This window comes from Astyanax mexicanus, chromosome 7 (genome assembly GCF_023375975.1).
Source record: "Astyanax mexicanus isolate ESR-SI-001 chromosome 7, AstMex3_surface, whole genome shotgun sequence".
Classification (NCBI taxonomy): Eukaryota; Metazoa; Chordata; class Actinopteri; order Characiformes; family Acestrorhamphidae; genus Astyanax; species Astyanax mexicanus.
This window is the reverse complement of record NC_064414.1, coordinates 22,663,346-22,688,915: the sequence shown is the minus strand read 5'-3', so window position 1 is coordinate 22,688,915 and position 25,570 is coordinate 22,663,346. Positions and strand designations below refer to the sequence as shown.

The following is a 25,570-nucleotide window of genomic DNA, read 5'->3' as shown; positions in this document are numbered from 1 at the left end:
TAATTCTAGTAGAAAGTTAAATAACGACTGTAGAAAGGAGGTTGAGTTGCAGGTTGGACAGAAAGTGTACACAACGGACTCTTGTTCATTTGCATTTTTTGGTGTGGTTCATTTCAGCAGATCTAAAAACAGTAATCACACTCTGATACAGATCATATCAACCACACAGAGACCCCCAAGACCTGTTTCTGGAGAGAACATGATCCAACATAGATTTGACCCATCAAATATACTCTTTATGTTTGAGCGCAAAGGATTTTCAGGTGCAGTTTAACCTGATTTATTACTTACATTTTACAAATACCATCTCTGTTGCTGCTGCTACTGCATGCTTATACCGGACCTTCTTCCTGTATTTACTTTCTTGCTCAACCCCAGAGAGAACATGCTCACTTCGTTTGTTGTGAGGTTTTGTTGTGACGCTGTTTTGTTGCGCTTGTGTTTTTTTTTCTTGTGTGAAATCAAATCAAACCAAGCAAGAAAACGCTCCAAATTAACAGAATCGTTAACTGATTCGGATCAGAGAAAAGAACTACAGGTGTGAAAACGGCCTATTATTCCCATTCATTAGTGATAAACACAGATAAATACTGCCGAACATCCGCATGTGCATCTGTTACAAGCTGCGTGTGTTTGCACATCTGTGGGTGAGCAACTAAAAGAGGCTAGATGCATTCATTAGTGAATAATGAGTAGTAACACTGTAAAACATGATGGTGGTGAATCTGTCAGTCTCACTTCATTAAATGGAGCATCAGTAGATTGTGCAGTAAAATCTCCAGAACATATTTTTGGAAATTTTTTCATTTTCAAAAAAAAAATTCCCATGCCTGAAAAAGGGTCTGTAATATTCCAGGTTTTACAGAACTCCAAGGATAGATGGAAAAATTAATCATTATTTTTTTTTTTACCTGCTTCTTCTGGGTAAGTCGAGTGAGTCCAGTATCTTTCAGAATTCTATCCACACTGTTCAAGTTCAAGTCTATTGTAGAGTAGCAGCCTATATTTCCTCATGCATAGAGGGAATTTAACACTGACAAATTCATGTGGTGTTTATAGGAGGTGGGTGAAAAGCCCTCATGGGTGTTAAAAAAAAAAAAAAAAAAAACCTTTCCACAGAGCAGAATGAGGACTGAACCCATAACCTTAGGTCTCTGCCACTGTGCACCACTGTACCGCTCCACTCACTTAGACCAGAAGACAAAAACACTCAACATGTAAAATCATCAGCACATTACTGCTATTAAAATGATTCATGTTAGGACATACAGCTCTGGAAATAATTGAGATCACTTCAGTTTCTCAATCATTTTATTAGATTTTGCTTTTTATAGCTTTATCATTATTTTATTTTATAAACTACAGACATTTCTTCCAAATTCCAAATAAAAATATTGTCATTTAGAACATTTATTTGCAGAAAATGGGAAATGCCTGAAATAACAAAAAAAAAGATGCAGAGCTTTCAGACCTCAAATAATACATATAATCTTGGCATGTTCTCCTCCACCAGTCTTACACACTGCTTTTGGATAACATTATGCCTTTACTCCTGGTACAGAAATTCAAGCAGTTCAGCTTGGTTTGGTGGCTTGTGAACATCCATCTTCTTCTTGATTATATTCCAATTTGGTAAAATCTAAGAAACTCTTCATTTTTTAAGTGGTCCAGATGTTTGCATTCAGCTACTATAGGTTGCGCCGGTTGCCAGCACAGATTTTCTTTGGAGTTGATAAATGTGTACCTACCAGTCGTGGGCTGGTGGTATATAAAGACCACAGTATTGAGCTGTGAGCAGAGAGACTGTGTTCTCTGGAACAATGGAGTTTTTTGAGATGTTTCGGGGAGATGTGGATTAGTCAGAGCGGGGATCATTCAACATCCTGACTTTGCTTAATCTTATGTTGCTGCTGCAATCAAATCCTCACAGCAATACTCAATAAAAAATATTTGCTTGCCATATAAAATAGAGACAGTTACTCCAATCAAAAGCAGTATTATTTTTTTAATACAACTGATTTCAAAAGGAACAATACATGAAAAAGAGTCTTAATCCTTTTGTTTATAAAGTGAAGACATACCCTGATTAAAAGTTTGATGATTAATATGAAGTTATTAAAAATAAATTAAGTAGCTCTTGGTTTAAAAGACTCATTTCTTGACAACCAGAAAACAGATATGTTTACAAAACACACAAATAAAAAGCTGTATAAAACTATAAAACATACTATATTAAATAATACTTTACTAAATAATCACATCAAAAATTAGCACCATCAAAATCAACAGATTCAGAGAAACAGAAATAAGAAAGTGTGTTGCGGTCGTGGAAGTAATATAAGAAACCCGTGTGCAGCAACCAGGGAGCGCAGAAGGTGTGTGTGTGTGTGTGTGTGTGTTTGACAGTGTCAGTGACGAGGAGCCAGCATTGCTGCTGTGCTCTCAGCATGCTCTGTGATGTCACTCGGACCCCTGCAGGTCTCACACGCACAAACTCGCACTGAACTCCTCCTTCACCCCTCCAGCAGAATCACCACCATCTCCCCGAGATAACGGACAGCGAGCGGCCGGAGCGCCGGTGATCAGATCAGCTCACAGGAGAGAGAGAGAGAGAGAGAGAGAGAGAGAGAGAGAGACACTCACTCTCACACCGAGGGGAAATCTCTCCTCTCGACCGGTTGCTGAAGAAACAGGAAGAAACACAGACACTTCAGTTCATCCTCCTGTTTTAACAGAGGGACAGAATGAGAAGTGAAGAGAGCGCCACTTCCTGATAAACCTGATTATGGTTTGAAATGGGATCCAAAAACATGGCCTGCCTTATTTAGTGGGATGGAATATTTCAAATCTTAATATAACCAATATCTGTAGCATATGCCCCAATGCAGAGTTTAAATAAGCACAAAATGATGGATTTATTCAATGTTTAGAATAGTTTTGATATATAAATAGTAATGCTGGACTATATTTTTACTTGGATGTCCAAGTTAAATAAAAGTTCCAAGTTCCAAATAGAACATTTTAACTGCAACTCCTCCACAAGTGTATAGAAGCCTTAAGGGAAATATGAAAACATTTTTTATTGTACATTCCTAAGTTTCACACATTTTCTTCTGCATGTACAACATACTTTAATCAGTTGAAAAAATATTTCTGGAATCAAAATTTATCAGAAACCATAATGTGTTCACTCCACCAACTTTTCTTCTTTTCCTACTAACTTTTCTAAAACTTGGTTGGTACACTAGTTTTGGTGTACCAGTATTTTGGCAGATTTTTTTTTTTGTCGTACTTCTCTAGGCACATAGCAAAAATCATTTCAGAGAAGCTATATGCTAAGTAAAAAGCATGTATCAGGGTTGACCACATAAAGTAGCTGAACCCTGGTGCAACATGGAACAACAATACAAGAGACAACCATAAAGTGCAAAAGTGTAAAAATAGTGTAACATAAAACAATAACATTACAATAAATACAACAGATGAGACAATTTAACAGACAGGACAGTGCAGTACCGATACGGTACAATAAAATGAGATGTGTCATTTTTATATATACATATGTGACCCTTTTGGTGCAAAAAAAAATATATACGAAAATTATTTTTCAACTTGTACAAGTGATTCCAGAAATATCCAGCGTCCTGTGGGAAGTGTCCTGGCGGCAGAGTTCTGGGGGCTGATGTTGGTCCACTGTGTCATTTTTTTTCCTTAAAATCTTACAGCACTTCATGATTCCCTCTGCTGAGGACTTTTATGGAGATGCAGATTTCATTTTCCAGCAGGACTTGGCACACTGCCAAACTCTGCTCTACTACTAATTGTTTTTATATAATATTTTTCAGATTTTGGGTTTACATTTGCTTTTTTGTCTGATTGTTTGTTCTGTAAAGCTGCTTTGTGACAACATCAGTTGTAAAAAGCACTATATAAATAAATTTGATTTGATTATAATTTGATGTAAGCCATAATGATCAACAATAAAAGAAAATAAAATAGATCACTCTGTATGTAATACATCTATATAATATATGACTTTTTTAATAATATAAACATTTTTTGAGATGCACTAGTAGAACTATAAAGTGCTTCTACTCTATACGCTCAGTGGAGCTGATAAGATAATGGACAGCGAGTGTAGAATCAGGGAGGTGGTCATAATATTGTGACTGGACAGAACTAATTCTGAAGCTAGATAAAGGGGTTTAGAGACAGTTTTAAACCATCTACTGCAATAGTTCCTTACTGTTTTTTGATAGAGTGAAGAGAGTACAGATGCAGCAGGAACAGATTCAAGTTAAAGAAGTATTCCTTTAAAACATTTTTTTGTCTACAATTCTGTCTTCCTCTCTCGTCAGTTCTTAGAACACTGTTCCTTCTGCTATAAAGCACCTCAAAAGCACTCCACAAAAAAACGTGCCTCTCAGTTTTCTGCATAAGCAGTCTGAACTCCTCTGAAAAGTGGCTGCGCTGAGCATGTGGATGTTCTTAAAGAAAAGCTCGGCCAGAGACGCTAACTCTCTCTTCCTCTCCGTCTCCTAACAAAACAACAGCATGGCAGTATTAACGGAGGCATGAGTGCGGGCGCTTTGTGGAGAGGCGCTCTGTTTGCCATAATCTCCTACGGATGTCAGCGTGCGGCTAGTCACTGTCTGTTGCTGACGCGCCTCTAGCAGCAATCTGGATGAGCATCTGTGGGCGCCTAGTCTTGCGTGATGTGCAGCCATGGCTACCAGCTGCTGTGCTGCTTGTGCTCTCTCTCTATTTCTCTCTCTGTCTCTCTCCCTCACACCCCCCACCCACAGCCCCCCAACTCGCTGTATTTCAGCTGACGTGGAAGTAGTTTAAACCTGTTCTCAGCACAGTTGGAATTAAACGATCAAAACTTACGACTTCCATCATTTTCCGACGTGTTTCGGACACGATAAAAACCAGCCTGTCTGACAGACGGGAAGTTTTTAGAATATAAAGTTTTAAGGTTACAACAATGTAATTAGTCATATCTAAAGAAATAAAAAAGTTGTATATGGTGCAGTGGTATTAAAAAGTTTGGGCACCCCTCGATTATTTTCATGATTATTCTTTATAAATCGTTGGTTGTTCAAATCAGCAATTTCAGTTAAATATATCATATAGCAAAAGAACACAGTGATATTTGAGAAGAGAAGTACAGTTTATAGGATTTACAGAAAGTTCTCAATAATTCTTCAAACTAAATTAGGCAGGTGCATACATTTGGGCGCCCTTGTCGTTTTATTGATTCGAATAACTTTAGCACTAATTACAGGATCACAAAATTAGTTTGTCAATCTAATTATGAGAAAGGGTTAAGGAGCCAATTGCAAGTTTTTCTCCTCTTTGCATTTTCTCTGAAGAGTGGCAACACACGAGCCTCAAAACACAACTCTCAAATGACCTGAAAACAAAGATTGTTCTACATGCATGGTTTAGGGGCACAGTTCTAGTTAAGGTGCAGGCCAAGCAAAATCTCAGATAAGCAGAGGCAAAGGATGGTGTGAATAGTTATAGTCGTTTAACTTTTCAGCACAGGAGAGGCTGTATGGGAGAGTAATTAATGCAGAAGAAGCCTTTTCTGAGCACACGCCACAAACAGAGTTGTTTGAGGTATGCTAAAGTACATTTGGATAAGCCAGCTTCAAGTTTTTTAGAGTGAGGTATGCATGGAGGAAAAAGAACACAGCATTCCAAGACAAACACTTTACTGCTACACACAGTAAAATTAGGTGGTGGTTCATCATGCTGTGGAGCTGTGTGATCAGTGAGGTACTGGGAATCTTGTTAAAGTTGAGGGTCTCTTGGATTCCAGTCAATATCAGCAGAATTTTGAGAACAATGTTCAAGAATCAGAATTATGCACCGGCCTTCTACTGTTCTACAGGGCCTCCACACACAGGTTCATTGGTCGTCTCCACCAAGAAAAAAAACAGGACTTCTCATTAGGAGTGGGTGATATGACAAAACACAAAATTAATATATTTAAAGAATACACTATTGCAACAAAATGAAAATTACATTTTGTTATTGTATACGATATGTTATGGCACACCCTTACTGAGATATTAAAAAATACAATAATTTAATCAAATTTGTAACAGAAGTTAATGATCCAGAATGTCATGATACTAATAATAGACTCCAAATATCTCCATATATCCAGGATTAAAGTAACATAAATGATACTGGACAGATATAATCTGTATCTCGTAGATATATAATGGGAAACAAGAACAGTGTGAAAATTTATTTTGCTGGAAACAGCAAATAAGTAGTTCCCTGATGTGATAAGGTGGGTGTAATGGCACAATATATCAAGGTATAATATATATTGAAAAATGTTGGTGATATTATTGCATACAGTACGATATGGCACACCCCTACCTCTCATTAAAGATTACATTATAGGTCATACATTCCTGTTCGTTGATTCCTTCTGGGTACAACAATATTTTTTAAATATATATTTTTTTATGATAATTGTACTTTTTTAGAAAAGTCTTTTCTAAATATTATTTTTACATCTTACAACAATGAATATAGTTGAAGTAAAGCAGACTAGCTTTTATCAGATGTGTAAAACTGTAAGAGCACAGATCATTACCTTTATTCCTGTACAATGAATGTAAATAGCAGCTCATGTGGTCCAACATATATATTTTGATGATGATTGTATTAATTTTTTTTTTCTGAAATATTGTTTTTACATCTTAAAACACTGCATATAGTTTAAGTAAAGCAGATAAACTTTTATCAGGTGTGTAAAACTGTGTAAGCACAGATCATTACCTTTATTCCTGCAGAATAAATGTAAATAGCAGCTCATGTGGAAAAATATATATTTTAAATGACAATTGTACGAAAACTATCTTTTCTGAAATATTGTTTTTATATCTTACAGCAATGAATATGGTTTAAGTAAAGCAAAATAGCTTTTATCAGGTGTGTAAAACTGTGTAAGCATAGGTCATTACCTTTATTCCTGCAGAATAAATGTAAATAGCAGCAAATGTGGTAAAATATATATTTGCTATGACAATTGTACTAATTTCTTTTCTGAAATATTGTTACAATCTTCTTACAATACTGCATATAGTTTTAAGTAAAGCAGACTAGCTTTTATCAGGTGTGTAAAACTGTGTAAGAACAGATCATTACTTTTATTCCTGCGTGTGGTGATAATGTGAAATAATATCTGAACACTATTATGATTCTGAATCTCAGTAATAATCACGCTCAGCACTAGACTAGCAGATGACGTTCAGCACCATGGAGAGTTCCTACAACAGGCCTGTGGGTGGTAAGTTATCAGTTTCTCTAAGCGCACCAACTGCTGCTAAACTGTTCCTGTAGATCTGAACACGGGATCCTGAGTAAAACTCCCACATGCCAGAGCTGTACAGAATGTGCTGCTGACTGACAAACACTCCACAAATAAACAAGCGTCCCTCATTCAGTAAATACACTCAATATTCACTAATAGCACCGTTTAAAGTGTACCGATGTTCTTTCTTTTGCTTTATATATTGTATGATTATTGATCACAATTTTGCATTGATTTAGAATTATAACATTAAAGTAATTATTATACAGTAGTTATGTTCCACAGTTCAGTAACCTGTTACTAAAACCTAATTACCTAATAAACAAATCTATTTATTTACTAACTGACTTCTTTTAATTCTCTTAAACACTGGACTTGCTTTGTTCTGACTGTGCCTTGATAATTTACTCTGTTTGTTTATAGTTTGAAAGTTACATGGTTTTAGCATCATCGGATATTGTGTCTTTTTAACATGTTCCAGTAATAAGGCTTTGCACATACTGTGACATAATGTAAAGTATAAGCACTTAAAATTAGTTAATAATAGAAAAAAAACAATTTTTATGAAATTATTAGAATTAAATCGCTGGTCTCCACCAGTCTCCTAAATAGTGCATGGAGCATTTATATTAGTTCATTAGATTTCCCTGTGTTCCGAGAACATGGCTGCAAGAAATGTAACAAAAATCGAATTTGGCAAAAAAAAACAAAAAAAAAAAAAACGTTAATTTTTTCTTTTTTTTTGAGAAATTTGGTAAAAAAAGGCCTAATTTTATTTATCAAAACATTTTTATACAGTAAAAGTAAAAAGCTGCTACGTAAAAAAAAAAAAAAAAAACATATTAAAACAGAAATAAATCTTCATTCATTTTTATTTTATTAAAGAGTGGGTATATGCTTTATACAGTATTATAAATGGAGACAAAAATAACTGGTTCAGTGCAGACCTGTGCTATCAGCTTTGATCTATGATGTGTAATAATGGTGCTTCAAATAGTAATGTAATCCAACAGAAAAAAAGTTTTAGTAAATAAAAACAGAATACTGTTTGTAATGGTTTGTAAATAAAAACTGAATATTGTTTGTAATTTTGGTAAATGGCTTTTTAACAAGTTTAGAGCTGTTTGGTCCTCTTCACATTTCATGTCTTCTTTTTTTTATAATATAATTTAATTTTTTTCCCATTTTGATGCAGTATCGCAGAGCAGCCAGCGCGCTTGGAGGAAAGCCCAGCGACTCGGTTCAGCAACATCAGCTCACAGACGCCCTATGCTGCAGACATCACCCTAGGAGTGATGTTGGGAGAGAGCGCCATCTACCCACCCAGAGGGAGCAGGGGTGTTTTCCAATTTTGCTCCCCCTGAGTGCCGGCAGCTTAATGGCAAAGTTGCAGGAGCGGGGGTTCGAACCTGTGACCTCCTGCTCATAGTGGCAGCGCTTTAGACCGCTGGACTACTCGGAGCCCCTCATCTCTTCTTTAAACACACATTTTTTATGGAACCAATGGTGGTTCTCCTATGGTATCACTTAAAGATGCCTCTGTAGCTCCTTCATTTGTAAGAGTGTAAGGAGCAAAACCACAGCAAATGATGGATGTTCCAACAAGGCAATGCAAGATGGAGCAGACTGCCAAGAAAACACTTTAGGAAAGTAAGAGATCTCAGTGTGAGGACGAGCTACAAAGTGCTGATAGACTCTAGAAAGTGTACAGTAAGAGTTTATAGTGTTTATCAGCACTTCTCAGCCATTTGTTGTGGTTTTGTTCCTTTATGTGGACAGGACAAATGCAGTCGTGCAATATTAGGGTATGGTGAGCATGGTGAGCAGCTATATAACTGCTAATTTACTGTAGGCTTCCAACTTGCAACCCTGTGTTTTTCTAGTCTTTCTCTGTTTTTGACATGTTTATTAAATATAATATATTTTATATAAATAATATATATATAATTTTATTGATTTGAAAAATCATGATGAATGGACTTGTTAGAAATGTTCCTAAAATGTTATGGGTTAAAAAATATTTTGAGTTGACTGCCAATGAAAGTGAAGTCAAACGAGCGCTGAATGTTAATCTACACAGATTTCTCTCCTGAAAACTGTTTATTTGGTTAGTAAAGGCATTCTGTTTATTTACAGCAAGCTTAGATTAACATTAGCAGCTAACCACTAACGCTAGCAGTTAGCACCAACGATAGTGGTATTCTGAGGAACCCTGAGTTTACCGGTAAGCCAAAGTGATATTAGCTAGTGTAGCTTGTTTTAACACGGTAAACACGCAGGCTACAGGCCGATATTACTCACCTCTGAATGGCAAAAGAGATAGCACTGCAGTTAGTGGCTAATGCTAATGCTGCTCCAGCAGTGCTAGCCGGGGTTAGCAGCAGGCTACAGGCTGATAATACTCACCTGTGTATGGCACTTAGCAGCCTTGGCACTGGATGACTAAACTGTTTCAGTTTTATATCACCGGATTATAAAGTGCACTCATGATTTTGGAAAAAATTAAAGGTTTTAAGTGCACCTTACAGTGTGAATAATAATACCCCTCTGGCAGGGTATACAATCTCAATTATTCCAGTTTGAAAATCACATTAAAATTAATTGAATTAACTCCCAGCCCTACCTTCACCCGTAAAGATGCCATTTTAAAGATACATTTTTTTCTTAACAGGGACGTTTCCAAAACAGGAAACAAACCTAATCTTGGACTATAGAGTATTAATAGAGATTTAATAGAGTATAAATGAGAGTGAGAGTCTGACCTGGATGCGCAGGTTCTGCATTTCTTCACTGAGGAGCTGCCTCTCCTGCACAAGCTGCTTCTGTCTGTTGAGCAGATCCAGCACCTGCTGAGCGCTGCACTGACAATGCTGATCCAGCTGCTGCAGCCTGCAGAAACACACACACACACACACACACATAACTCAATTATCACAACACCACAAACACTCACCAACAATTAATACATACCAGTCATTACTGTCTGCACCGTCTTCTACACTCTTTCCATTCAGCGTGTGTTCACTTCTGAGTACCACACTTTATACTAAACAGTTTGCAAACACTTTGTGTGTGTGTGTGTGTGCGTGTGTGCATGTGTTTTGTGTGTCAGAGACAGTGTGTGTGTACACAGAAGGATTCAGAATGCAGGTCTTCATGCGTATGTCAGAGCACAGTAGGCATCTGCCTACATTTAATTATGCAATAATACACTAGAGGCAGTGCTATATTGGGAGATATTAGACTCTCATGGTACAGCGCAGCCTCCAGTGTATTACTGCTGTTATATCACAGATTCATAACTGATCATTATTAGCTTTTAAGACAAAAAGACAAAATACTGACCAGCACAGAAGTTCTCTATTAAGTAAACTATTTGCAGAAAAACAGCAATTAGCCATTTCTAAGTTCAGTTAGCATGCCCACCACATCCACTGCAAATTCATGCTACTTTTTCAGCTAGTTCTGTTGAGTAATTTAAATGAAAATAAGAGACCAGGGCTAATATTGCTCTTTAGGACTTGCAGACATGGCTGGCTGTGGCATAAGTTTCTTTTCTGCCAGAGTTTCTTCGTCCTTCATCTTGTTAATATAGCAAAGATACTAAAGCATGCTACACTGCCACTAGGGCTGCAATGATAAGTCGATTTAACAGATTACATAATTAATCACTAAATATTCAGTACTTTCCATGTTTAAACATCATCTGGACATTTCACTTGCTTTTAAATCTCATGTTTAGCTGTTTTTCTGTTGTTTTTAGAGACGGAGGACATGGCAGAAAAAATGTAAATTTAATATTGAAGACTGAATCAAAGCTATACTGGAACACATGCTGAATTATTTTATAAATAAAAAGTGTTAAACAAACAAGAATATATTTTAGATACTTTAGATTCTTCTTTCTTCACTACATTATCCTCCACACAAGTGTCTAGCTAGTTTGAGCTTGCTGTAGACGCTCTGAAATGCTCAATCTAAAGCTCAAGCTCATCTAACGATGGCACTGCACTGCTCTCCCAGAACCTTCTAGTGGATTTGTGCTACCAGATGTATTTGAGACTTTTTGCGACTTTTTTTATGGAAAGTTACTAATTAATATAGATAAAATTACTAATTCCATAGATTAAATAGTTTGCTGTCATGCTAAAATCTTGTATCTTAATTACTAACATTTTACATTGCATCTACATTTGTTGATGATGGACCAATATAAATGTTAAAAATGACTTGAAAAATATTGTAGTGTCTAATGAAAAAAAGTATTTCCATTTTTGTCTCATTTTCTGTTCCTCACAGTGTGCCAATAATTCTTGATGAATGGACCAACAGAAAAACTTCAAAACGACCTGAAATAAACTCTTTTTACATTGACTTCTATTAAAAGTTCAGAAGGTTTTTTCTCTCTCTACTGTAAAGATGCTGTTTTGGAGATACTTGTTTTTTATTGGACAGAGACGAAATTTCTTTTATTATTCAATTGATAGTTAAGAAAGTTGCACATACAGTGATAAAATAGCTACTTTTGGTTTTCAGCTATTTTTTCAGGTGTTTTTAGCTGATTTATGGTACAGTATAACAAACGTTCGACAGCAAATGTGATGGGATGAGTTTAGCTGGAGTAATTGAAGTAAAATTAGATCTTTGGCCAGAGCCATCGCTTTTAATGACAGTGATGTGGTTAAAATCTCAGATTCCTGCAGCTACAACTCTTCCGTCCCACTGTGGTCCTGCCCTCAGAGCCCACGTCCCAGCATGTCCCAGATCTCCCTCCATAGCAGCGTGCCAGAGTGAGAGAAGAAGAAGAGAGGGAGAGAGAGAAAGAAAAGAAGAAGAGAGAGAGGGGAGAGGGGAGGCCTCTAGCTGTTGCTGAGGGGGGGAAGACAGATGCCCTGCTCCTGCTGGCTGGGGCCACTGCCGTCTGTGCAGGCCCTGTTCTTTCTCTCTCTCTCTCTCTTTCTTTCTCTCTCCGCTCCCCCACCCTTCCACTTATCCCTCGCTCGTTCCTGTGGGAACTGGAGCAGACTGCTTAGGCCGGCTGCGGTGGGCGAGCGCTCCAAGTTTGGGTCCCTCTCGCCCGACAATGATCTGCCTTTCACTGGAATTCTTCTCCCTCTTTCTTCTTCACCCCCCCTCTCTCTCTCTCTCTCTCTCTCTTATCCCTGCTTTGTGCAAGAGTTAAAACAGGCTGCTCAGACTGGCTTCTGCAGGAATCGTATCTCTCTCTCTCTCTTTTTATCCATCTCTCTCACCTTCCTTAATTTCCTACTGTCCTCTCTGTCTCTCTCTCAGGACCCCCGTGGTGAGCTGGACAGAGCTGTTAGCAGGGCTGTGGTGGGCAGCTTGTCCCAGGCTAAGACCCTGCTGTGTGGGGGGCTGGCGCCACTGCTGCTCCCCACCTCCAGAGCCTGGCGCCGAGCAAACTCTGCCATGCATCAGCCCCTTTACCCCTCCACACCCAAAACACCAATACAAGACTCCATCCGTCTACCACACACACACATACACACACACCACTACTGTCCTGTACTGAGTTCAGCACCACTTAACTTTCATCTTTATTATGAAGAAAAGCTCATTTTATATTATTTTCTCAAAATATTATTGCTTCATTTAGGTTGCAAAGAAAAGAAACATTTTCTTTAACAATCTTAAGCTTTATTCGGACTGGGGTGATTTTCTCTTTTATGGGGGATCCTCTGTGATTTTATTCCCGTCCAGAAAGACCATGTATGTATTTAATTATAGGCTGAATTATCTACTGTTTTTCGCTAAACTCTTTTTCTTAGTTCTGTCCGGACGCATATCTCTGAGTTTCGTCAGCTCGTGTTTAATCAAATAGCTATTTGTCTACTGCCACACACCATAATTACACTTTGGGTGCGTGTTTCCACAGAGATCCATGTAAACACACAACAGCGAGTGGAAACGGAGGAGCTACTGAATGCAAGAGAAAGCCTAAAAACTCACTGGTTGGTCCTCCTGTTTTTTCAATTGCATTTCGGATGCAAGAGTTTTTATCACTGAGTAGAAGTGTAAAATATTTTTTCACACAGATGTCTCCCTGAGAAACTAATCCCATCCAGACAGGACTTCAGACTAAATAAAAATAACATGAATATAAAAGTAGTATGTTTTTTTAGGTCAATGTTTTGTTAAACCTTTTTCTCTAAGTATTATTTGAAGAAACACTGAATGACAAACAAAAAACAACACACCAAAAAGTTGTTGAAATTGAATGAAAACTTTATACATGGGAATGAAATGATAATATAAAGTACCAGTTAAAAGTTTGGACACACCTTAAACTTAAAAGTGTTTTTTAATTATTTTAAATTTAACTGTTTTCAGATTAATACTCAAGTTACTACAAAGAAAAATCAGTGGAATTATTTAGTAGAAAAAGGGTATACAAACCAGAACATGTTTTAAATTATTCAAAGTAGACATGTATTGACACCAAAAACTACTGGAATCTCCTGGAAAATACAGTTAACAGCGGTGCTGAACTGGTCAAGAGTTAATAACTTGAATTTCTTGTCCTTTTAATGTGTTTGAGAGCATCAGTTGTAAAGTTGTGTATAGGTAGAGTTGGAATACAGTGAAAAGCCCAATTTGAGTAATGTTCTAATCCACATTATGACAAGAACTACTCAACTAAGTTAAGAAAAATATACTTTAGGAAAGGTCAGCCAATCCGAAAACTTTAAGATCTTTAAATGTATCCTCAAGTGCAGTTGGCAAGACAATCAAAAACATTATGAAACTCATCAGGAGCGCCCCAGGAATAGAGAACTAAGAGTTACAGCTGTTGAACAGGATACGTTCTAAAAGTTACCAGCCTCAGAAACCACAAGTTAACAGAACCCCATATAAGAGCACCTTAATGCTTTACAGAGTATTTTGGTTTGTTTAGCACTTTTAAAGTTAATAGATAATTTCTTATTATGTGTTCCTATATAGTCTGGATGACTATGGGGACCTGGCAGACCACGGAAGTGTGGAAATCTGGTAAAGACACTCCTAAAAATATGAAATATGTCAGTTGAAAGTCCTGCCAAGAACATGTGACTGCTGTATGTCCTGTAATACTGTATTACTGAGCATGAGCATGAATCTGCCTGTGACATAACTGAATTGATTGATCTATGATGCTTTATTTTTTTGTCATGAAGTGTAAATATTCATTTTTTTCAGAGCTATTTAGGCTTTATTATGTTAATTCACATGAGCTGCCACAGCTGCTGGTACTTGTACTGGTGATGAAATTAAACAAATTTATGTAATGACTAGGAAAATTGTCCCACAGGGAAAAGAGCAGGTCCCCCTTGTGCCTCAGATCAACAGATCTGAGCATTTAAGGCATAGACTCCACTGTATCTGGCAATAAGATGTTAGCAGCAGATTATTTAGTCATGTATGTTGTAAGGTTGCGCCTCCATGGTCACAACAATGGTGTCTATGGTCACAACAATGGTGTCTACCTTTAGGTGTCTATGACCTTGTTACCCTGTTCACTGGTTGTATTTTCTTTGGATATTTGGTACTTACTAAAAACTGCATGCTGCGTGTTTTAAACCTCTTGCTTATGTGCTTACAATTTCTTTTAAAACAACAACCTTATTTGACTTACTTTACTTAGCCATCTACAACTTAACGTACTATACAATATTCACTTCTGTTTAAGAGCTTCAATTCTCAAAAGAAGGTCAAAGAAAGTAAAAATGGTATTTTTGTTTACCAAGACAGGTGGCATAAATGCAAAAATGGAAGTTTTGAGATGATAACTATTATTTATTTCATTCGTTTGGAGCAACGTTTTTATAAGTACACCACCTGGTTTTCTGAAAACAGTTTCTTGACCCAAGAAGACAATGCAGTCAGCGTACTGTATACTGGTAAGGCATTTCAATGCGGAAATATAAACATCTAGTGTTTGGAGTAACAGGTGGCATCTCTGCTGGTTATTCCATATATGCAAACTCCAATACTCCGGTAAGTCAGAGTTTGAACCCACAAAAACAAGTTTTGAGTTTTGAGAAGATGAGCTTGCTATGTATTGAGGCATGCACTCCACACATGAAGGCAGGACAACTGCAGTTGCATGCAAATGTTTGGACACAATTAGTCAAAATGTCTGATATAGCAAATAGTTATGTGAGTAGCAGATAAACTGATCTCCAAATGCAATGATGTTAAAGATGAAACATTCTTTTCGACCTTTTAGCAACATAAGTGTATTTTTTTTTTTAAACTTTAAGCCTATGTTCACATTACAAGCCACACTGATCAAATCCAATTTTTTGCTCAGATCAGATTTAGCTATCTTGATTGTTGACAGGCACAAATGTAAGTGTGCAATGTGAATGAATCTGTTTCTGAAATGTCTCACATGCGCACATTGATACGTGTATAAACGTTGCTTCTTCACTAAAGACAAAATACGTCATATTTGAGAGACGACTCGTAGCTTTATAAAGGGAAATGGATGTGTTTGTTAGCAGCTCATATGTGGAGCTTCTTTTGCTGGAGTAAACAGCTGGTCTGAAGTTCATGCTCAGGTTGATGAGGTGAAAAAAGGCCAGACGGTTTGCTTTTGCTGTTTTTGCACATAGAGCATGCGTAAAATAAAAAATACGAATCCAATTTAGGACCACATATTAAAAAAAGACTCAAATCTGATTTAAAAAAATCTGATTGTATTTGGCACGTTCACCTGGTAATGTGAACATACCCTAGAAGATGAAAGTTTTTTTTAGGATTATGGCTTGTTCACAATCATCATAAGGAAAAAACTGGTGATGCCAATTTCAAGACTTTATACAGACTCTGATTCCTTAAACTCTGTTCCAACATTCAGCAACCACATGCTCCTGAAAGCAGCTGCACAGAACTTATTTTCAGCTAAATGTTTCCTCCATTTGAAGAAATGGTAGCTAACAGAAACACTGATTGGAAGATAAACAGTGTTTTTAAGTGTTTTTAAGAGATTTACAGATAAGAATACTAGAAAGGTCAATTCAAACCACTGATTAAATGTAAAAGGCATTCTTTTAGCACAACCTTTTCTGCACCTTCACCACAACATTCAACAGAAGCAGTTTTCAAGATACAGAATTTCATGAAAAGAAAACCACTCAACTGTAAACACTAAAGGTTTATCAGCAATGCTTTGTATTTGTGTTGTAGCCAGTGGCACGTGTATTTCACTAGTTAAAGGAAAAAAACTATATTAAACTAAGAACTAAAAGAGGAAATAAAAAGAAGATGGCTTGTACAGCAGGATAATGATCCTAAACAACTGTGGACCGCAAAAAGAGAAATGCACGCAAGATGGCCCAAGTTTCTCACCTAATTTGAAGAGTTTGCACAATTAAGCTGGAAAAAAATAGATTTTATTTGCATTTGTAGAACGACATTCAGAATCTTTATGAAAGCTGAATAACATCACTGCTGGACTAAAACACTGCAGCCATTTAATATACAGTCATATGAAAAAGTTTGGGCACCCCTATTAATCTTAATCATTTTTAGTTCTAAATATTTGGGTGTTTGCAACAGCCATTTCAGTTTGATATATCTAATAACTGATGGACACAGTAATATTTCAGGATTGAAATGAGGTTTATTGTACTAACAGAAAATGTGCAATATGCATTAAACCAAAACCGGGGCAAAAGTATGGGCACCCTTATCATTTTATTGATTTGAATACTCCTAACTACTTTTTACTGACTTACTGAAGCACAAAATTGGTTTGGCAACCTCAGTGAGCTTTGAACTACATAGCCAGGTGTATCCAATCATGAGAAAAGGTATTTAAGGCGGCCAATTGCAAGTTGTTCTCCTATTTGAATCTCCTCTGAAGAGTTTTATTCTTTTTTTTTCTAAGTTTTATTCTTTTTTTATTCTTTTTCTATTTTTTTCTTTTATTTACTGTTATTTTAAAATGATTAAATGTAGATAATATTTTCTTTATCATGTCAGTCCCTGTATTTGTAAATGCTCGGCTACATTGAAAATGAGGGTTGCCCTCAATGTACTTCTGAGTTAAAATAAAGGTTGATTGATTTATTGATTTTTTTAGCTGTTTTAGATCAAAATGTATTTATTTATGTTTTACTTTTATTTATTCTATATAACCTATAGAAATGGTTTTAAATAAAATCTTTTTACACTTAATTTTACTGAATACAGTAAAGATCCTTCCCTATCATGTTTTTTAAATGCAAGTAATTTGTCTGAAAGTGACAATAAGTAAGTTTTAGGAACAAAAAAAATATTCCTAAGAATCATTGGTTAATAATGTCCTCTGCTTTCTTATAAACTATATTTAAAACATGTATTTTTTCTATGTGACTCTCTGCTGCACTGGCTGGCTGGTGGACTCTGGGCCGCGCTAACAGTAGTGAAACTCCTGCTGAACATATGTAGTCAGGAACGGCAGCCAAAGGCAGAGCCTGAGGTCAAGTGTACTAACACAGTTAAGCAGGTTGTGTAATTCAGTAGCTAATTCCCCTACACACACACCCACACACACACACCCACACACAGTGAGCACCTTTACATCTCCACCTCTGGAGGCATAGCCAGCACATTAACCTCTTACACAATCACACTGCCCTTAATCTGCACCATCAAACACTGCACAGCGACATGTGAGTGTGCTGCAAAAGAGCAGGTCAAACCCTTCCTCACACACACACACACACACACACCACACACACACACTCTGTCTGCCCAGTGAATCGGCATATTAGCGCGCACCGGACTCCAAACCCAAAGAAAGATGTGAAAAAAGGGGGTGAACTCTAGCTCTGTCTGAAGCTGGACGAGCGACAGGGGTCTGATTAAATTAGAAGGCCATCCAGCAGCTAAGGCAGCAAATCCAATAACCTCCCCGTATTTACTGGCACGCAACTTAATTAGGTTTTTAATACAGCTTAGCGCATGGGGCCGGGCTGAGCTGGACCTGCCTGGCCACTGCTGCCTCTGCCCACTGCTGGGCATGCGCTCGAGAAAGAGAGAGAGAGAGAGAGAGAGAGAGAGACATAAAGAGAGGGAGGGTTTGTGGGTGAATCTGCGGGGCAGAAGCTTCCCCCCCTCTCTCTGCTTCCCCGCTGACCCTGGTGAAAGGACACCATCTGCTGGCTCCCAGGCTAACTGAAGCCAGCACAGCTTCAGCCTCTGTAAACCCCTCGCCTCCCTCTCCGAGGGGCCACGGACCGGCCGCGTCCCAATCACAGTCTTCACAGCTTCTCAGAACAAACAACACTGAAAATCACAAGACAAACACAAGAAATTACACTGATCAAAAGAGTCAGCTCAGAAAATAATTAAGTTTAATTTTGTATTATTTTATATCTCCAAAATAAATAAAATAAAATATTTCCAATATCAGGAATATATTACCAAAATGGCATATATCCCTGTTAAAAATGTATCTCCGGAAAACATCAGCTTTATTGGAGATGAAAAAAAAAAAAAAATCTTCAGAATCTTCAAACAAAGTGAATGTATAAATATTCTATTCCAATTAATTTTGGGACATTTCTGTTGGTTCACACATCATCACATTTTCCCACAATAAACAAATAAATAAATACAGCTAGATAATAATTTATCCATTACTGATTTTTTTTTTTTTTTTGATGCAATGTGAATCTGGTAGTTGTAGTAAATATAATGATGAATGCACCAATAGAAATGCTCCAAAATCTTCTATTAAGACCTTTTTTCCATCTTCTGGTAAGGTATATTTGACAGAAAATATTATTAATAATAATAATAATAATAATAATAATAATAATTCTAATTATAATAATAATAATTTCTTACATAATGTAATACTGACAAATGTTTCCCAATTTTTAGACCAAACCAGAAAAGCATTAGTGGCACCTATATTTTTATTTAAACCTACATATACATATTAATAAGTTGTTAGCTATATGTTACATAAACACATAAATCATGCCATGATTAAACATTAATTTTGCTTTGTTTCTGTGCAAAATAATTCTACATTTATTTCAATACAGAATATAGATATATAGAAATTAAATTAGGAATAAGGTATATTATGTAATATTATCCCTTCCACTGAAGCTCAGGTTCAGAAAACTCTAAGGTGGATTTATTTACTCATTAGGGCTGTGTATTTGCAAGCACTTTGCGATACATGAAGAACACAATATCATAATACTTATTAAAATATAGTGATATTTTCATCTTGGTTACTACCCATAAGAAGCTTCTGCATACACAAACCTGTCCACACAAGTTCTCACTTAAGTTTCAGTTTAGATGGCCATGTAGCTCTAACAATTTCCTCTATTCCTGTATCCCATCAAAAATTGGGACACCCTACATCTAGACGAACAGATTTTTAGGGTGAAGTTGTGTGGGGAAGGGATGAAATGAGCAGAGGTGGAAAGTAACTAATTACATTTACTCACATTACTGTAATTGAGTAGATTTTATGAGTAATTTGTCATTTTTAAAGTAGTTTTTAAAATAGGTAATTTTACTTTTATGCAAGTACATTCTGACACAAGTAATTTACTTTGCTGAAACTGAAAACTTCTCATTACTGAGTAAAAAATAAAATGCAAAAACAAATTGTCTGAATAAAAAAAAGCGCAGCTGAACTTCTTCATGCAGTGTTTATCATGGTTAGCAGGAGAGACGCTGTCTGAATGAGCTGTGCAGGCGAGTTATACTACCAATCGATATGTGCTTCTTTACAGCACCACATGCACCAACCAACATTTTTTTTCATGTTTTTCATGATAATTCCTCAAAAAAATTACTGTAAAACTACAAAAATACAGTTTACAGTCATCTATATGACCAAACTTTTTAACTTTTTAACAGTAAAGAAAAAAAATGGATCATAAAAACCTATGCCACTTGTTCTTGAAAATGTTTTATGGGGTGGTCTGAACAAATGATTTAATGTAATAATTATTTCATTTATGATTTGTACTTTTTACATCAACTATGTAACTTTTACTCAAAGTAAATTTTAAATTGAGTACTTTTTTACTTTTACTCGAGTAGATTTTTAGATGGGTACTTTTACTTTTACTTGAGTAGAATTTTAACAAAGTAAAGGTACTTTTACTTAATTACAATATTTTTGTACTTTTTTCACCTCTAAAAATGAGAGACACTACCCTCTACTTTTATTCACAGTAAATAGTGGAGGCAGTTATTTTCAGCACCTTTAACAGCTCCTCTGTCTAATGTGAGCAGTTACGATACACTTGGAAGCCTTTTCTGGATAAAGCTACTTTATAAGAGCACTTCTTACATTTCATCTAATTAATGTAATTACCAGTTTTACTCAAGAGTTCATTTGCTCCTACAGTACAGATAACTACACACACACATACACACACACATCAGACAGTCAGTTCACAGCAGAGAGCAGTCCTAGCCTAGAGCCTGAGTGTACTTTTCCAGACGATGTGGTTTGTTTACAGGTGGCGAGGGAGACTGTGGGGCTCTCTTGGTTTGTATAGTAAAATGCTGAGTGCTGATACTCTCACAGAGAGAGTGTGTGTGTGTGTGTGTGTGTGTGTGTGTGCACACGTGTGTGTGGCCTGCAGCTATGCTGGCCTGTCCCTGCGCAGAGAAGCTGAAGCTGGAGGAGCTGGAGGAGCTGCAGGAGCTGGAGGAGCTGCAGGAGCTGGAGAAGCAGGAGCGCACTGGGCCTGTGCAGACTCTGCTGTGGCTCCAGGATGTGTGGTTTTGTTTGGTGATGTTTTGGTGCTAAGCATCTGTTTACCCTTGCCCGTGTGAATTGGGAAGCAGCAGCAGAGGCTCGGAATTACACTCCCCGCATGCATGAGTGAATAAAACATACAGAATTATGCAGCTCAGCTTGTACCACTTAGGCCAAAGAGACCTACAGGGATCAAACATGTCAAACCCCGCTACAGGAGTTCGCTCACAAGCCTAATTATAGCAATAAGAAGAGGTGGGTTTGTAACCACTGGTTCCTGATCAGATCTGAGTGCATTTTACATGTTTTTCTTTTGGAGGGTAATCTTTTTGTCCTGTTAGTTCAGCACTTGGCTGTTTTAAAGTGTTAGTTATTTTATTTCACACCAAAAATGTCCTGAAAAGTTCTTGTGCATCTATTCAATTTGTTTTACTGTATTTTTCGGACTATAAGGCACACCATATTATAAGGCACACTACCGAAATGAATGTCTATTTTCTGGTCTATTTTTATAAGCGACAATAGTAAGAAACATTTGGCAGTGGCAGCAGATTTACCTACGCTATGGGTGGCTTTTAATAACCTTCTTGTGCAGTTTTCAATGTTTTAAATGCCTTATTTTTAAATATCAGTGCTTTCTGGACTGTACCAATTAAGTATGGAGCTACTTTGAGCCTGGATAACGGTGTAAAAAGCTATTTATCTGCAGGCTCAAGCAATGCCCCTGTTTGGGCAAAGTTCACAAAATACTACAAAATCTCAGAAAACAGTAGAAGAACAGAGGTTGGGCTATTCAACAAAGATATGCACTTTTATCACGTTAACTTTTAATACATTCAAAGTCCATTTCACACTGAAGTTCTCCTTTAATGGTTGCTATGATGTCATTAGGCTGTTATTATGGTATCACAGGTAGTTCTTATGGTGTTAACTAAGTAGTAAATTTAAAAAGTGGGTTTAAAAAGGTTTACTATTGTATTGTTGCAAGGTTGGATGTTATGGTATTCCAGGTGGCACCTACAGTATGCCAATCAAGTGACTGATTGGCAGTTTCTATTGTATCCCAAGAGGTTAGTTAAGTACCTAATGAGATGGCTCAGGTGCTTCAAATTGGTTTGCAGTGCTGCCCTATGTGGTTGGTGCTTGTGTTACCAGCGTATTTGTATCACCATTACATAAGAAGGGTGCATTTCATAAAACGTATGTCCGTTCTAACTGCAAGTCCCGAAACACACAATCAGATTGATCAATCAGACATTAGATCATTCAATGTCTAAAAAATGTGGAATGTGTTTTCAATGACATGTAAAGTGAATACAAACTCCTTAAAAAGCATCCTTGTCAGAGCTTCAGCAACGACACCCCACCCGTACATGTGTCTTTCTGCACATGACAATCATCCACCTTAAAAGAGAACTTCGGTGAAAATTGATATTGGGAGTAGTAAAACATGATAAAGAGTACTAACCTTTGTTTAATAGCCCACCTCCGCTCTCCTGTAGCTTTCTGAGATTCAACAATTTCTCCAAAAATGCTTTAGAATGGATGATATAGGGCATATTCTTGCCCCTGCAGATAAATCGCTTTTTAGTAGCGAAGAAGGTATCTTATTAGCCCAGTGCTAGCCTCTCTTCACTGGCTGCCAGTGAAATTTAGGATTGATTTTAAGTTGTTAATTCTTACTCATAAGGCTCTACATGGCAATGCACCTGAATACATTAGTGAATTGCTATTTCCCCTTATTTCCAACGGGTCTCTGAGATCCTCTAATAAGGGAATTTTTGTTGTATCTAGAACTAAACTGAAAAAGAAAGGGAGACTTTGCTGCGTGTGCTCCTAAATTATGAAACAGTCTAACTTTAGATATCAGACTCGCTGAATCTACAGCATCCTTTAAAAAAATGTTTAAAAACACAAATTTACTTTTTGGCTTTCGAGTGTGATCATGGGAAATGTGCCTATTTTTGTGGTTTTATTTATTTGATCACATTATTTTATTAAAAAGCACTTTGTGGCTACTTACTTAATTTCCAGAATCCAGAGAGCCCTGACATTTAAAACGAGGCATTAGGAACTTTAAAAGTGCTTAAAATGTTTATTAAAAACCACTCTTTACAACATGTACTGGCACCTACTCTCTGGTGCACTTTTAAAGTTCTTAATGCCTCGTTTTAAATGTCAGGGCTCTCCAGATTTTACCAATAAGGTGTGGAGCTACCTTGAACCTAGATAACGGTGTAAAAAGTGATTTATTCATTCTAAAGCATGTTTTGTTTAAGAAACTGACAAAAATGACTGGATCTTGGAAAGCTATGGGAAAGCGGAGGTGGGCTATTCAACAATGGTTAGTACTCTTTATCATGTTTTACTACACCACAAGTCAATTTTGCACCAGAGTTCTCCTTTAAACAGCAATTACTGTAGATCAGCAGCAGTTTATGAAAGAGGCAGCACTCTTAGGTCACTCCTCACTGACCGGGAGCAGATGCCCTCGGCAGGGGTGGGGGGTTTACTGTAGAAGAGGCTTGGAGGCAGGATCATTTCTATAGAATGTAAGCAGGCAATCTTGGCTTGCCAGAGGCCGCCCGGCTGCAGCTGCTCGGCCCAATCCCCTTAAGCCCACCCCAGCACGACTGAGCTAGACATGGCACTGCCACACACACTTTAGGGTGGGCAGCTTAGGCCCCAAAGCTCACACCCCCCAACCTGTTAAACAATGTAAGCAGCTAGTGCTGCATGTGGAGTCTTTGCTAGTTTTGCAGGAGTGCCTTTTAATTCAGTCTCAAATGATGGAAAAGAAAAACTTGGCAAGTATAGAGAACTGCTGGCCTTCCAGCTACTAAAACAAAATAATTTAATGGTGGATGTATATCTGAGCTGACACGTCCTATTCTGCAATTCAACACACAGCATCAGAATATGGCATTTACATAAATCTAAAGATATCCTTCAGTGTATTGCTCCATCTGTGTTTATGAAAATTGGCTTCTATTCCACCCGAGCGTGAGGAAGCCAGGGTCTGCGTATGGAATGCAGAGGAAACAGGAATGCAGAGGAAGCTCCGACAGTGAGCTGAGGAGATAACAGGGCCAGTGGTTCCTTACATACAGCACCTAGATTTTAAGTTTGTTTTAATATCCTTTCAACTTTGACCGTATTTAACCTCCAAAAAGGTCAACAGACAGTCTCTAAACTAGGCCATCTCTAAAACATTCATCTTCAGATACAGACAGGCCAACAATCACTTGTGAGGAGCTGCAGAGCTCAATGGCTGACACTGGAATGGTGCAAGGTGCAATAGTGCATGATATGACAAAAGAAAACAACCCAAAATAGATCATAATTGGTAATCGCCAGATATAGAGCATCAGAAGGAACAAGCTACAGTATTTAAAAGTAAATGTGTGGTCCAAATGCATTACTGCCTGTTTCTCAACTAATATTATTCCAAAAGTGAACTATGTGGGTGGCATCATCATGTTTTGGAGATGCTTTTCTACAGTAAGGACTCAGCATCTTGCTGAAACCAAAGGATGAATGGATGATAAGAAAAATGCTGGGAGAGACTGTAAAGCAAACTGCATCAATGTACTCAAAAACGTTGAGATTAAAAGAAATAGGAGAAACCTCACCATTCAGCAAACAGGATCTCAAACACAAAGCTGAGCCACTGAGAAAGGCTGCTGGGAGCTACACTGAGAGATAACCTGGCCAGAGGCAGATGGGTTGACCCCACATGGTCGCCCTTTTCCCCAAAAGAATGCAATGTCAGGCAGCTATCCATACATTAGTGATGAAAGGAGTTGGCAAGCTTGGACAAGATCTGGCCACCACATCAGTCCAGAGAACAGTCTATTCAGATGTAAATCCTGAACCAATGAGGATTATTTTTTCTTATCTGCCAAAAAAGAAAACTTATGCAAACACTATTTAAAATATTATTTTTATAATATTTGAATATAAAAGTGCAGACTCTTTTTTATTATTATTTAAATAAAAACAACTTAAGTGCCAACTTAACCTGATGTGTTTAAGAACTATAAGAATGTTACAAAAAATGTTAAATTATTATTAATACATTTTGTAATAATTACAACTTAAATTGATTGATTGACAAAATTATCATTCCATACTTACGATTTAATGCAAGCCTTGATTTAAACACTGCAACTTAGAACTTGCCAGCAGTAGGTGGTCATGGAAATACTCAAATATTAAAATACTCAAAAATTCAGAGGTCCACAAATCCGCTGCCATGTTTTCCAACATTTCTTATAACTTCTTTACAATAATACAGCTCAACTGAGAAACTGATTAGTTGACATTCTGGAATCAAACAAACTTAGTTAACCCTCCATGGCATGACTTATACACTGCCTGGCCACCTGGATTTAAGTAAGTTAATGATGTGGGGTTAAAGCTGCAGTTGGTCAGGTCAAGGTTCAGCAACAGTATGTACTGAAAGAATGAGGTCAGCTGACTACCTGAATATACTAAATATA

General features: G+C 37.2%; 1 protein-coding gene across 2 annotated transcripts in view; it reads right to left on the bottom strand.

The window, feature by feature from the left end:
• Window positions 1-1,293: 1,293 nt before the first annotated feature.
• The window catches only part of sdccag8 (SHH signaling and ciliogenesis regulator sdccag8), a 101,999-nt gene continuing 77,722 nt past the window's right edge, over window positions 1,294-25,570 (bottom strand). For both annotated transcript variants that reach the window (XM_022684945.2, XM_049481550.1), the window contains exons 17-18: window positions 10,102-10,228; window positions 1,294-2,681 (exon numbers count right to left, since the gene is read on the bottom strand). In XM_022684945.2, the coding sequence (XP_022540666.1) occupies window positions 2,646-2,681; window positions 10,102-10,228 (163 nt within the window). In that variant the 3' untranslated portion in view covers window positions 1,294-2,645. The remainder of the gene's footprint in view (window positions 2,682-10,101; window positions 10,229-25,570) is intronic.